We start from the raw sequence: 14,484 nt of genomic DNA, 5'->3' as shown, positions 1-14,484 counted from the left end.
AAAGTGGGGACAAACAGTGAGCAGAGCTTGACAGATCGTAGTCACTCCATCTGTGTAGTCATTCTGCCATCCCTGTTTCGGAAAAGGAGAAAAGGAGATGGTCAGGCATCCCACGTGTGCTTTAAGATTTCAGCTAAGTCCCTTGAGCTCTCAGGAACATTGCATCCTCCTCTGAATGGGAAGGATCAGCTCTTAGTGGACATGTACCCTCCTTTTAGGACACCAGTTGTTCCAGGCTCTCTGGAAGGCAAGGGTCATGTTTAATGACGATTTCTCTATTTCTTGCTTGGTTCCTTTACTAGCCCAACACCAGACATCGCGTGGTACAAGAAAGGTGGGGACCTCCCATCTGACAAGGCCAAGTTTGAGAACTTTAACAAGGCTCTGCGTATCACCAATGTGTCCGAGGAAGACTCTGGGGAGTATTTCTGCCTGGCCTCCAACAAGATGGGCAGCATCCGGCACACGATCTCGGTGAGAGTGAAGGGTACGTTGTGTGTATTTCTCATTATGATTATTTTGCCAACCCTGAACACCATGACCACCCTTCCCTCTGAGGGTGGTTGCGGGGGTGGGGCAGGGTGAGTGGGGAACCGTCAGTGCACTGGTTAGTGGCAATTATGACCTGCCACAGGAGTTGCCATTCCCTGGATGTGGGGCTTGTCTGCATGCATAGTGCTTGTGTGTGTGTGTGTGCACATGTGTGCATGCACGCATGTGCAGTGGGGGTTGAGGGAAGGGGATCCACCTGGACCATCACCAACTCTCCCTGGCGCCGGGGCTCCCTCAGCAGGTGACTTTCCTCCCATGGCCCATTTGGATCATTCCCAGAGCCTTTTCTTTCTTTCGTTTTGCATTCCCGTTTGTGACGTGTCGTCTTAGCCTGTGCTTGTCTGTGTATCTGTGCATAATGCTGTGCTTCTTTTTAAGAAGGGAGAGTCACATTGTAGTCAAAATTATTATTTTTATTTTAAATTAATTCCCGCTCCTAAAAACAGAGATGGCCCGCCTGAGCTATTGCAGGCAGTAGAGCACCTGTCTTCATGGAGCCCAGCCACGGGCGGTGGGCTGCAGGAGTCAGTTCTCAGCCCTGGGCTGCATGGATGATTGGAATGATGAGATCGGAGGCCAGAGAACAAGACCTTTCTTAGCACACAGTTAGTGGATCTCATGACTCTGGCTTGGCTTCAGCCCCACAAACAGACTAGGAGGTTGTTAGCATCGGGGAGTGGGGAGGATGAAAAGATCTTTGAGAATCTAATGCAAAGATCCTCTTGCTCACAAAAATCCACACATGCCCTCATTCTCAAAATTGTCCAAACAATTGAAAGGGGTGGCCAACTACTCAGAACTGCTCTCACCAAAGTGCAGTGCCTGAAAGAACACAAGGCCTTTCCTAAACGGTCTGACTTGGCAACAACAGAAATACAGAGGGACAAACCCAGGGCAGTGGATCAAACCCTTGGGTGCACATCATAAATATGAGTGATCTCTAAAAGCATTGCCACTTGAGCCTCCCCTGAGGAATATGGTCTGGTAGCCTAAAATGAACCCCAGCAGCCATTAGATTGTCCTGATGGGTTTTTAAAAGTGCTCCAGGGATTCTCATGAGAAGTACTATTCTGTGAACTCCTATAGATGAATTGGCTGGTGCAGCCAAGCCCACCACATGCAGGCTGGGCCGCGCCACTGCAGTCATAGTGCACCTGGGGCAGGTGGTGCAGCCCTGCAGCTGGGCCTCCAGCTCCTGCCTTCCTTCAGGGCTCCCACCTGGTGTCTCCTGCCTGCCCCTGCCGGCTAACTCCCCCTGCCTGTACCCGCCTTGTCTTCCAGCTGCTCCCTACTGGCTGGATGAACCCAAGAACCTGATTCTGGCTCCTGGTGAGGATGGGAGGCTGGTGTGTCGAGCCAATGGGAACCCCAAGCCCACTGTCCAGTGGATGGTGAATGGGGAACCTTTGCAATGTGAGTAGCAAGTTAGTGCGCGCCCAGTGCTCCTGCCTGGCCTGTCCGAGGTTCCACAGCCCCCTCCCTGCAGGCCAGCCCGGATGCTGTAGAAGTGGAGGGAAAGAGTAATCCATTGGCTGTCCCTGCAGCCTGTTTGGACATCTGGAGAGGCAAAAAACCTGCCTTATCTGTTTACAAGAGAGAACGGGAGCCCCATGATTATTTCCCATGTTTAGGGGATTTCATGGGTTTTTCTTAAATTTTTGCTTTCTGCCCCATATCCACTACAGGGTCCCAGTTAGGGTTTGGGAACTGCAGCTTCATCTCTGAAGGTTCAGCTGTGAGTGACATCCAGGACATGGAACATAGAGGGGAGTCCAGGAGCCCCTTGTCATTGGTTAATCAAGTCCCATCTCTGATAAGGGCAAAATAAGAGGCAAGGTATATGAAAATGTGAAAGACTATGTTGGATATGAGGAAGAACTTTCCCCAGTGACAGGAGAGTTACACAGATGCAGTTACTGAGTAGGCATAAACTTTGGGAAATTTTAGTCCTACTGAGATGGGCAGAGCGGGAACTCCAGGGTCCCTTCCAGCTGGTCATCTTGGTCATATTTGCACATCATATTCTCTTCAGTTGGTTTTCCTTTTGTGTGTGTGTGTGGGGGGAGTACTGGGGATTAAGCTCAGAGGCACTCAACCACTGAGCCACCTCCCCAGCCCTATTGCATGTTTTATTGAGAGACAGGGTCTCACTGAGTTGCTTAGCACCTTGCTTTTGCAGAGGCTGGCTTTGAACTCGCGGTCCTCCTGCCTCAGCCTCCCGAGCTGCTGGGATTACAGGCGTGTACCACCACACCTGGCCAGTTGCTTTTACTTTTTTAAAAATATCCAGTCATTGCTTTCTGTAAGGAGTCAGAGGAAACTAAAGCAGTGATAGCAACCAGGTGGGGCTGAGAACTCCGAATCTGACTCGGGAGCAGCAGCTGACAGGAGCAGGGGGAGAGGCAGAGGGGACAGGTGGACAGGCAAGCTAAACCCCTGTAGACATTGTGTGTCTGGACTGGGTGCTGCACCCTCTTATCTCTTTTCATTTCACACATTAAAGGTGAGGAATCAAGGTTCTGGTTGGTGCAGGGAAGGATCCCGGATCGCTAGGCTAGTCAGCAGGGAAGCTGTGGGTTCCCGTGAGGCTGTACCCCTGCACCAGCCTAAGAAGTCTCATTGCCCTGGTCACAAGCAAAGACGGACACAGCCTGTCCCCCATGGCCCTCTCTGTCCTTAAAGCATTTGAGGGCAAGACAGGCAGTGACACTAGGTTCCACAGCACTATTATATAAATGCAGCCCAAGACTGCCCCCAAAACGTCACCTTTCACCCTCTCCAGGGAGTTCCCAAGAGGAGTGACTGGGAAGAGAGTTGGCTTCCTGAGAATGGCCTGCAAAGAGGCATTCGGGTTCTGGCATGGCCTCCCTTGGTGCCCATTTGCTGAGTGGGGCTGGGACTGGCTCATAAGGATGCTGACCTTGTCTTTATTTACCTTCTGCTGATTCCCCAGCTCTGGGCCCAGACTCGCTGTCTGTGGAGTGGCGCCCCTGGGGCCAGACTCCTACAGCCTCCTCTGCCTGCTTCCCTTGTAGATCTCAGTGGTCCTGAATGAGCTCATGGATTCTGCAAGCCAAGTCATTGCTCTCTAGTCCAGAAAGCTCTAGTGGTTAAAGATCAGAAAGGTGTCACGGTGGTGCATGCCTGTGACCCCAGCTACTTGGGAGGCTGAGGCAGGAGGATCGAAAGTTCAAAAGTAGCCTGGGCAACTTAGCACGGCCCTATCTCAATATGGAATTTTAAAAGGGGCTGGGGACATAGCTCAGTGCTTACCTAACATGTGTAAGGTTCTGGGTTTCCCCAGTACCAAAGAGAGAGAGAGAGAAATGGCCATTATTTACATTCCTAGAAAACTTTCACTTTTATAGCTGATTTTTATTCTTTTTTATCTTATTCTTCTTTAAAGTAGGGGAATGATGGGAGTAATGCTTAGTTCATTTTAGAAGTAAGGGAAATGAGGCCCAGAAACATTTGTTGATTTGTCCAGGCCCCAGAGCCATTGTCAACAGGATCAAGACCACAGCTACTCCCCAGCCTCTGCTCTCTGCACCCCAAGCCAGCAAAATCTGGAGAACTGTGGGCAGGAACGTACTGTGTCTGGGAAGACCTGAGGCCTTTGCAAACAGAAAGACTTTCAGTTTGCTGATGGGTTTAACTTTGTGCGTGTTTGGAGATGCCCCTCTTAGGGGATGGGAAGTGGTAGTTCCTGTCCATTTGTGAATGGCTTTATCCTTTTCAAAGCATACCTAAGTATATGTGTGTTGAAATTAAATGATAACAGCAATAATAATCATCAGCATTGCTAGAGCGCTGCTTCTTTATACACATATACATCTCAGGCTACCTTCACAAAAACCCGCCAGGCAATGTGTTATTTCCATACTGCAGACCAGAAAACTGAACATGAAAGGGTTGGAGTGTGAGTTCTGTTCCCAAAGCTTATATTCTCCAGCACACCTGCCCAGCTGTTATTTGGGGTAAGCAGGGCTATGTGTTACCGCTGGATGGATGGAGAAGCCTCTATAGGAGAGTCAAGGTCACAGGGCTCAGCCATGATGAGGTCAGAAGCCATGTCTTCTTAGTCCCATCCAGGGATCCCTCTTCCACGTCACCCCAGTGATGCTCAGAAGCCCTGGACAGACTCCCAGTGCCCTTGCTCCACCCATTTCCAAATCTCACGAGGAGCATCTCTGTCTTATCTGTAGCGGCACCACCCAACCCCAACCGAGAAGTGGCAGGTGACACCATCATCTTCCGAGACACCCAGATCAGCAGCAGGGCCGTGTACCAGTGCAACACCTCCAACGAGCACGGCTACCTCCTGGCCAACGCCTTCGTCAGTGTGCTGGGTGAGCTGTCCCCACCTCTGCTCACCCACAGTGGAGGCTCCCCGGGGCCTGGTCATGTCATGGGGTGCACTTTTTTCTGGAGATCAGCCAGGCTGGGCAGGGTAAGAGGATGAGGGGTGGGGGAAGCATGCACTCCACAGAGCTGGACAGGAGCAGTTAATTCATCAGAGAAGTCAGCGTTGATCCCCCCCCATTCCCCGGATGAGGGAGGGTGAGTCTGTGAGTTCCCCTTGGGTCCCAGCTGGGACGTGGTTCTGAGAATGTTTGCTGCACCCCCAGTGGGAAGAGGGCAGTGGAAATGGGGAGCTTCCAGGTGCCTCAGGGCTGCAGAGGGGCAGCTGCAGATCCTACTGAATAACTCAAGGAAACTTCGCAGAAACTGGTCAAGCTGTAGGGTCGACGAGTGTGGCAGGTGTATTAGCTTACTCCCTCCTCACCTAATCCTTAGAGGCTTCTAGGAGCCTCTAGAAGGAGGAGATGTTGATAGAGGAAAGTGTCGTGAGTTCCTCGAAAGCTGCTGTAAGGAGAAGGCACGTAGAGATGGGACCAAGGAAGGAGTGGAAGAGTGGGGCTCCACACCCAAGATCGGTTCTCTGGGAATTTCAGATGTCCCACCTCGGATGCTGTCACCCCGGAACCAGTTCATTAGAGTTATTCTTTACAACCGGACACGGCTGGACTGCCCGTTCTTTGGGTCTCCCATTCCCACACTGCGATGGTAAGTCCCAGGAGACCTCTGCAGCAGAGGTCATCTCTCTCACCTTTCTGAGTCCCCTCCAGCCCATACTAGGTATTCAGCAAGACCTGGGAAACTTAAAGGGTCAAAGCTGGGAGGAACATGGCAGGTCATCTGGTCTGGGTCAACCCACTTCTTTTATAGAGAAGGAGCCCAAGGCCCAGAGAGGGGCCGAGAGTTTCCAGGGCTGCCAGGCAATGGGAAGCAGACCCTGCAAGGCTTTGGGCCCAGGCTCCTAGCCTGGGGCTCCCTCCGCTGCCACCGCCATCTCTCCCAGCTGGTGGCTGCCCTGCTCCCCCGGCCGGTCCCTTCTCAGATGCTCTGTTCCGCTGCTCTGTTGTGAGGTTTAAGAATGGGCAAGGAAGCAACCTGGATGGTGGCAATTACCATGTCTATGAGAATGGCAGTCTGGAAATTAAGATGATCCGCAAAGAGGACCAAGGCATCTACACCTGTGTGGCCACCAACATCCTGGGCAAAGCGGAAAACCAAGTCCGCCTGGAGGTCAAAGGTAAAGAGTTAGTAGGGAGGGGCTCGGAGTGAGGAGGAAAAGCTGTGCTCACGGTTACCCGCATGTGGTGTTTCAGCCCGAGCGGGCTCCTCAGCGCACCTCTGCACACCCTCTCCTGGGCTTCCAGCTGACCCGGGTGCTGACAACTGAGTGGGCTTACTTCAGCCTGGTGCAAAGGGCATGGGGACAGGAAGCCTGCTCTTCACACCAGCTCTCTGCAACCACCAGAAATTACATCTGTGTTCTTGAGTCAGAAGGAAAGGATTTGGGGGGATTGTTTGATTGCCCACACTGGACCCCCTCCTCCTTTCTTACAAGTGCATACTATTCCCACCACCTTCAGTGGCCCGATCCGAGGCCTCAAGGTCAGGCATGCCACACTGTCTGTCCACATGGGGGTGGTGGGCCGAGGACTGGCCAACCGTGAGCACCCTGGACATCTCCACAGATCCCACCAGGATCTACCGGATGCCCGAGGACCAGGTTGTCAAGAGGGGCACCACAGTACAGCTGGAGTGTCGCGTGAAGCACGACCCCTCCCTGAAGCTCACCGTCTCCTGGCTGAAGGATGATGAGCCGCTCTATATTGGAAACAGGTTTCTGTTCCTCCCTTCTCTCCTCCTGCTCTTAGTTAGAGGGGCATTTTGTCTTCACTTGCTAATGTTATGCTTGTCACCAAGGAGCTACTGAGGAGGGGGAGATGGCCTTGGTGATTCCCTGTCCTTGGGGGAGACCCCTCCCCCACACCCTTCTTCCTCTCCCATTGGCTCCCTGCTTCTCTCTCCTCTTTTCTCTCCCTTCCCCCTTCTTCATTTCTTCTCTCCCTCACTCCTTTTCTTTCTCCTTTCCCCCCTCCCTGTCTTGTCTCTTCTGAATCCCAGCCTCTAACCTTTCAGCCCTGTTTGCAGTGCTCCTGTTCTCCAGTAGAGGGCAGCACTGGCCCCAGCCCACTATGTCCATTGCAATAAGTGGCAGGGTTTTTTGTTTTGTTTTGTTTGGGTGTGGTTTTTTTCTTTTGAGGGGTAAGGGAGTACCAGGGATTGAACTCAGGGGCCGATCGACCACTGAGTCACATCCCCAGCCCTATTTTGTATTTTATTTAGAGACAGGGTCAGTGGATGCTGACAGCTTACAATCCTGTCCTGCTCTAGGTGCCTCCTCCCTTTGCAGGGGACAGTTCAGAGGAGCAGGGTGGTGGGGAGAGGCCTCCAGAAGCCTGGGTGCAAAGGAGACAAAGCTCCAAGAAGAGGAGGACACCTATGGGTGTTCAGGGGCCTAATGCCACCCTGATGTAGGAGGGCTGTGCAGCACAGGGACGCACAGAGATAGGCCAGGTGTGGACTAGGAGAGCAGTGGACAGAGCTCAGTAGCTCCACCCACGTCCTCTCCCCCTCTGTGGAATGCCATGAGTGCTTCCGTGACTCTGAGACCCTGCCTCTTGCAACGCATGGAGGCAGAGCCCCACAGTCCTGGCAGCAGCCGTGGCCGCCCAGCCGGGCCTTGCTGTCCCCCTCTTCCTTCCTCCTCATACCCTGCAGCAGGGAGAGAGCAGTGGCAGTGCCCGGCGCCCACCCCTGCTCCCCTTGGTACCTTGCAGGATGAAGAAGGAAGACGACTCGCTGACCATCTTCGGCGTGGCAGAGCGGGACCAGGGCAGTTACACGTGCGTCGCCAGCACGGAGCTGGACCAAGATCTGGCCAAGGCCTACCTCACCGTGCTGGGTAAATGCTGCCACCTGCACCAGCACTGATGTCCCCTCCTTCCTGCTCCCCAGCAGCCAGAGAAGCAGTGGGCCCCAGCAGTTCTGTGGGTGACACCTGTGGTCAGCGTGGTACTGTATCACCTTCTGGTCTCAGGTTGAGGAAGCTGCTACCTTGGGAAAGAGCTGTGATGGACAGTTTGGATACTAATTCCCCTGAACCTCAATGGCAGGGTGCTGGGGTGACAGAGAGAAGTGCAGAGGGGGCTTCTCCTCATGACCCTGGTCACCTCTTACAGCTAATGTCACACCACTAAGTGCATTAAAATGACCCAGCTCTAAAGCCACGCTGGGTTTGCCTTTCAGTAACCTCTGCTAGCCCTCCCCACACCCATGCTGCTCCTGGATTTTGGTGGCATTTCAGAGCATGCTACACACTCAGCAAGGTGATGCCATCTCTTCCTATCCTTGTGTCCAACTGGACAGTAAATACTAAGTCATCGTAAACCAAGGGCAAGTGGCCTCTCCCATCCAGGGAAGTAGATCTCTGCTGGCCCTCATCACCTCTGACCTCTTCTTTGGACATCCTCCCACCATAATCAGAGTGTATTCCTGTCCCACAGTGGAGGAGCACCTTTGCTGGTGGTGGTGGGTGCTGAAACATTGATGGGACTGGGGCGGGTAGGAAGCACAGGTTCCACCCCCAGCCATGGAGGACACGCAGTTGACCTCGATGAGAGTGGGGGGGTGGGGAGCCGCCATGACAGGGATGAGGAAACCATGCCTGAACACCTCAGCCAGGGGCAGCTGGTCGAGCCTCTGCTGCCCATGCCCATCCTTCCAGAACACCCTTAACCCTGATAACCTGCTAACCTGGATAACCTGTCTTACCGTTGCAGCTGATCAGGCCACTCCAACTAACCGTTTGGCTGCCCTGCCCAAAGGTAATTCTTACTAATCAGGGGCCCTCACCAGTGCCCCTTCTAGGCCCCTCCAGAGTGGAGTCTGGGAAGCAGAGGGTGCCTCAGGAAAGGATGGCTGCTGGGGATCCTGGCCCTCCACACGTGGCCTCCTTTCCATGTCCACGTCCCCCTGCCTCCATTATCCGATATCCAGCCCAGCTCTGCGATCCTTGGCCAGCTGAGCTCAGAAGCTCTTGGCTGCCACTTTCCCCTCTTCTCTTACCTCTGGCCACCCTCACCTCTCCTTCAGGGTGGCTCGTCCTCCCCCAGCTTGGTCTCAGAAGTGTTTAAAGTCGGAAAACCCACTGCTGCCTGTGGGCCCTTCATTTTATAAGTTCTCCCACACCTGCTACTGTATATCCACTCACAATCTGGACACATCTGTGCACACACATTAATGAGGGCTCACGTGACACATCTTCCAGCTTCTTCCTATAACCAGCCAAAATATGGCAATAGCTGGCTCAGGGAGCCAAGATGGCAGGGTTGGGGGGATCTTGCCTGTTCCCCACCAGTCGCTGGATGGCTTTATCCCCATGCAAGATGGTGCTCATCCCACTAAAGCAATCCCAGGGAGAGTGAGCCCCAGGAGGTGCTGCCCACATCCTGTCTGGAAGCCTTTGGGGCTCCTCTGTGCCACATGTTATCACTGAAACTTCTAGACCAAGTTTCCATCACCTCCCTGCCAGTCTTCTTTCTTTGTGTCCTCCCCACTTCCCTAACCTGTCTGCCCTGCCCAGCTCACCCCTCCTGGGCTCTGGTCCCCTCTGAGCCCTGGCACACAGAGCAGAGGGTAATTATTGTGAGAAAAAGAGACAGAACCCTGCACTTCCTCATCAACCTTCCTAAATGTGGCCGCGGCTGGGTGAAAGGACAGCCTTCTCCATGAATGTCTGCAGAAACGGGATGGGTTGGTCCTGGTTCTCTCTGTGCCCTGCATGAGCCTCTTTATTTCCTTGCTCATATCCTTTGATGTTGGGGGGACGGGTAGAACTTGAAATCTCCTCTTTGTTCTTCTTTGGCCCCCGGAGGAAATGGGATGGTCCCCATGCTGGCCCTCCAGGGTTGGGGAATTGGATCCCATTGGTTGCAGAGACCCTAAGTCCATCAGGGACCTGTCCAGGGCCGGGACCCCCACAAGGAGGGGCTGGCTGTCACTCAGGAGGCCTGCGTGGTGTCTTCTTCCTCTGCTACCAGGACGGCCAGACCGACCCCGGGACCTGGAGCTTACCGACCTGGCCGAGAGGAGTGTGAGGCTGACCTGGATCCCGGGGGATGATAACAACAGCCCCATCACAGGTCAGCCCAGGGCCCTGCGCGCTCTCCAAAGCCAGAAAAGAGAACTGGTCTCAGGTGCAGCAGAGCATGCCTGTCATCCCAGCTACTTGGGAGACCAGGGCAGGAGGATCCCAAGTTTGAGGCCAGATTGGGCAATTTAGCAAGACCGTGTCTCAAAATAAGGGGCTGGGAGTGTAGCTCTGTGGTAGAGTGCTGGCCTAGCATGTGTGAGACCTTGGGTTCAGACCCTAGCACCTCACCAAAAGAAAAGAGGGCAGGTAACAGCCTTGAACCAAGAGGTTCCCTGGTGTCTGGTCCCACCTCTGCCCACTTGGCGTGGGCCCTGGCTCCCTTCCATGACCTGGGAAGGATTCTCCATGTACCACTGTCCACCTGGGAGAGGATAGGGATTAATGGGAGGCAAGAAAGAGGTGTTTTTAAAGCAGGACATTGCTGACTCAGCTCCTGAAACAGCTCCGTCCTCCCTGCCCACTCAGACTATGTCGTCCAGTTTGAAGAGGACCAGTTCCAACCAGGGGTCTGGCATGACCATTCCAAGTTCCCAGGCAGTGTCAACTCAGCTCTCCTCCAACTGTCCCCATATGTCAACTACCAGTTCCGGGTCATTGCTGTGAACGAGGTCGGGAGCAGCCACCCCAGCCTCCCATCCGAGCGCTACCGAACCAGTGGAGCACGTGAGTACTTGAGGGCTCCCCAAGACGGCCAGGGCCCGGTGCTCTCAGTACAGACTGAGTTCCCCAGTTCCCAGCCCCGTGAACTTGGACGAGTTACTTGACCTCTCCAAGGTTCAGCTTCCTTATCTGTGAAACAGAATAATAATAACACCTGCCTCCTGGAGCTATGGTGAGGCCCTCATTAGAAAATGTATGTCAAGCCAGGCATGCCTGGAACCCCAACCGCTCAGGAGGCTGAGGCAGGAGGATGGCAAATTCAAAGCCAGCCTCAGCCACTTTGCGAGGCCCTAAGCAGCTCAGTGAGACCCTGTCTCTAAATAAAATATAAGAAAGGGTTCGGGATGTGGCTCAGTGGTTAAGCTACCCAGAAAATAGAAAAGGCATGTCACGTGCTTCCTGTGATACCCGGAGTGTTGTAAGCACACAGTGAATATTAACTGCTCCTTTGATTATTAATATTAGTGATTCTTGATCATCCACTCACAGTGGGAGAGCTATGGCAAAGATGTGTGGCACAAATATATAACCCACTGTTAGATCCGATTTCTTTTCCTATTGCACTTGGGTAACGTTTAGATTTCTGAAATCTCACCGGCTCATAGAGGTTGGAGATGCTCCCCCCAAAATGTTAAATGCTGGGGATAAAGCAATCTGGTGTGAAACATGTTTAAGTGGATAATCCATGAACAGGATAATCTGCATTGAATTGGCTTATTGACCACCCGCAGTGTGGAAAGCCTTATGCTAATTGCAGTCTGATAAGGGATTAAATTTAAAAGAAATAGCTCTGCTTTAGGAGTTTAAGCCTTAGCTAGGAAGGCATATCATACACGAGAAAAAGACGGAGTGAGTTCAGTGTATACAGAGGCTGAGAAAAGCCAGGATGAAGAAGGGACCAGTGGGGGGGGGGGGAGGGGAGGGGGGTGGCTTTCTGAGCCCTGGTGAGGCAACAAGTTAGACGTGAACTTTGTGTCTGTTTGGTTCCAGCTCCTGAGTCCAACCCCAGTGATGTAAAGGGAGAAGGAACCAGAAAGAACAATATGGAAATCACGTGGACAGTAAGAACCTCTCCCAACGCCCCCGTCCTTGATGAGCCAGCTCACCTGGCCATGTGCACCTGGCAGCCCCTTCTCCATCCCCCTGAGACCAGAGTGTGGTTCAGAAGATAGAGCCGGTGTTGGCAGCCGCTCTTCTCTGAGAAACCAAGCTCCTCTCTGAGTTGAGCATCCAGAAACCAAACAGGACAAGTGTCTGGGAGCAAGATTTCAAAGCAGAGTCAGGAGCACAGGTGACCAAGTCCTGTAGACCGCCAGTCCAGGAAGACTCACAGAGAATGCCAGCAAGATCAAATGGGTTTCTTTTGAAGAAGGAAGGACTCGAGTTAGACTGTAGGAAAGATCTAGATGAAACCTCAGCATCGAGCTCTGATGTGTTCTGAGTCTTGGCCGCGGGTAGATGTGCAGGGGAGACCAGCATCTAAGGTGCAGGGTGTTAAGCCCTCTTCTAACCACAGCATGGACTAGGTGATTCCAAAGACTCCCACTCCTTGACCAGCTCAGGATAGTCAAGTACTATCTTTATCTTGACTCACTGACTGCATTTTCAAACCCCAAATCGAGATATGTGATCTCAAAATGATTTTTTTTAAATGGCTTCCCAGTTTGGGGGATAAAGATGTAGCTGCTGAAACATGAGCAACTCTGAGCTTCTGCCCCCTGCAATGCAAATAGGATGTCCCTGCGCTGGGAATGGTGATCCTCCCTGCCTCCCTGAGGGCTCATCTCCAGCAGCAACAGCTCTAGGCTGGACCCAGGTTCAGGACTCCTGGGCCTCCTGCTCTGCATGGCAGGCTCTGGGAACCTGATTCCTGGACCAGGTCCTTAGAGAATAAAGAAAGGGTGCCACCCATGTTTAAAGAACCCTTATCTGTTGGGAAGGTCAGGACGGGCACCTGGATTTGGTGGATCTAAAGTCAGTTTTGTAATTTCAAGTTCATCAGCAGGGGACAGGCACGGTTAAACCCACGTGTCCCTTTCTCACTCTGGAGATCCTGTTTCTTGCTGCTTCCGTCCTAGGATGACTTCTGTTGACAATAAAGCTCTCACTCCCTTTGTGCCTGCAAATGTGGTGACTCTCAGAGTCAGAGTGACTGAGTCTCAGGGAAGGGTTTTGTCACAGACAATCAACATGCTGCAGAATCTCTAGGACTCCTGTCTTTGGGGGAGCTCTGGAGGGGAGGGGTGTGCTCTCTCCTGACCCAGGTCGGCCAGGAAGGGTGCTTGGCATAGGAGGGGACCAGGCTCCTCACCTGCACCCTCTCCACCCTGCCTGCCCATCTTTCTCTCCCTGCACAGCCCATGAATGCCACCTCTGCCTTTGGCCCCAACCTGCGCTACATTGTCAAGTGGCGGCGGAGAGAGACTCGAGAGACCTGGAACAACGTCACAGTGTGGGGCTCTCGCTATGTGGTGGGGCAGACCCCTGTCTATGTGCCCTATGAGATCCGGGTCCAGGCTGAAAATGACTTTGGGAAGGCCCCCGAGCCCGACACTGTCATCGGGTACTCCGGAGAAGATTGTGAGTACCTGCCCCCTCTCCCCTCCCCAGCAGGACCCTCCCGGACCGGCCCCCTTGAGGCCAGGAACCTTGAGGTGGGTTGTGGGAGGGCAGCTGGTTCCCAGGAAGTAGAAAAACCCTGTAGTGGCCCAGATCATGCAGGCACCCAATGACATCAGGAGTGGAAATGCCACCATCAAACGCGAGTTGGGATTACCTCCTGTCCTCACTTATTCCAGCTCTCACATTTTACGGATGAGAAAGCTGAGGCCCTCAAGAGACAGCCAGCAGTATATGATAGCAAATGTCGGGCTTCAAAATCGAACCCAGGTCTCCAGATCCCCAGCCAGGCTGCTGTGTGGACATGCCATGGAAAGACTTGAGGACTCTCCCAAAGAACTAGAGTGAACACCTCTGAGGAGGCAGGCCAAGGGCCAGATTCTCCCCACAGGCAGGGCAGGCCTTGAGGGATGGGGAAGTCTACAGACCTGAATGTTTTAGATCAGCCAGCTGCCAGCATTCCCAGGGCTGCTCCCAGCTCTTGGAATTGAGCATAAAGAGAGTTCTTTGGAGTTGGTGCTGGGTAAATCCAGATTCTAGACAGGTATGAAGAAGGTTGGTGCCTCTCTGGACACAGCACATCAGTCCTGCTGGCTCCCAAGCAAAGCAGAGGATCAGTGGAGTCTCCTCCGGGCTCATGCTGCAGTTTGGTCAGTGTCGGATCTGAGCGCATGGAGGTGGAATGGGGTGAGCAGGAGGGAGGGAGGAAGGACAGTCCTGAGGAAGTGGACCCAGCAGGAGTGGTGCTAGGCCCAGCGTAGGGCCAGTGGTCCTCCAGCAGTGCAGTGGAGAGAAGTGAGGGCTGAGCCCTAGGGACATGTTGGATCAGACCCACCGGAGATGAGCAGAGGGTGGCACACACTTCCAGAGAGGAGTCCAGTGGGGCCTGCTGCTTGGTAAGTGTGAACTGGGCAGCTTCCGGTCATGGGCTTCGTAGACCACCACAGGGTTTCCACTGTGTTGTCTGCACTAGGGCTTGTGCTCTGGCAGATTAGAGGGGGCGGGACAGACTTCCTTGTGTAGCAGAGAATAGAGGCAAAGGAGTGGTCCTGCCTTTCCAAGGGGCTGCAGGATCAGACTCCCTT

At 53.4% G+C, this 14,484-nt stretch overlaps 1 protein-coding gene across 21 annotated transcripts in view; it reads left to right on the top strand.

Moving 5' to 3' along the window:
* Nfasc (neurofascin) overlaps window positions 1-14,484 on the top strand; it is a 175,800-nt gene that overhangs the window by 124,273 nt on the left and 37,043 nt on the right. For 16 of the 21 annotated variants that reach the window (XM_015483786.2, XM_048809569.1, XM_048809571.1 and 13 more), the window contains 12 exons: window positions 303-487; window positions 1,834-1,965; window positions 4,758-4,901; window positions 5,508-5,619; window positions 5,982-6,148; window positions 6,597-6,744; window positions 7,746-7,870; window positions 8,748-8,792; window positions 10,008-10,109; window positions 10,586-10,783; window positions 11,771-11,841; window positions 13,138-13,360. In XM_015483786.2, the coding sequence (XP_015339272.1) occupies window positions 303-487; window positions 1,834-1,965; window positions 4,758-4,901; window positions 5,508-5,619; window positions 5,982-6,148; window positions 6,597-6,744; window positions 7,746-7,870; window positions 8,748-8,792; window positions 10,008-10,109; window positions 10,586-10,783; window positions 11,771-11,841; window positions 13,138-13,360 (1,652 nt within the window). The remainder of the gene's footprint in view (window positions 1-302; window positions 488-1,833; window positions 1,966-4,757; window positions 4,902-5,507; window positions 5,620-5,981; window positions 6,149-6,596; window positions 6,745-7,745; window positions 7,871-8,747; window positions 8,793-10,007; window positions 10,110-10,585; window positions 10,784-11,770; window positions 11,842-13,137; window positions 13,361-14,484) is intronic. The other 5 variants (XM_048809570.1, XM_048809583.1, XM_048809582.1 and 2 more) reach the window with 1 other exon arrangement.

This window comes from Marmota marmota, unplaced genomic scaffold, assembly GCF_001458135.2.
Source record: "Marmota marmota marmota unplaced genomic scaffold, marMar, whole genome shotgun sequence".
NCBI classification, from domain to species: Eukaryota; Metazoa; Chordata; class Mammalia; order Rodentia; family Sciuridae; genus Marmota; species Marmota marmota.
This window is presented reverse-complemented; position numbering and strand designations above follow the sequence as displayed.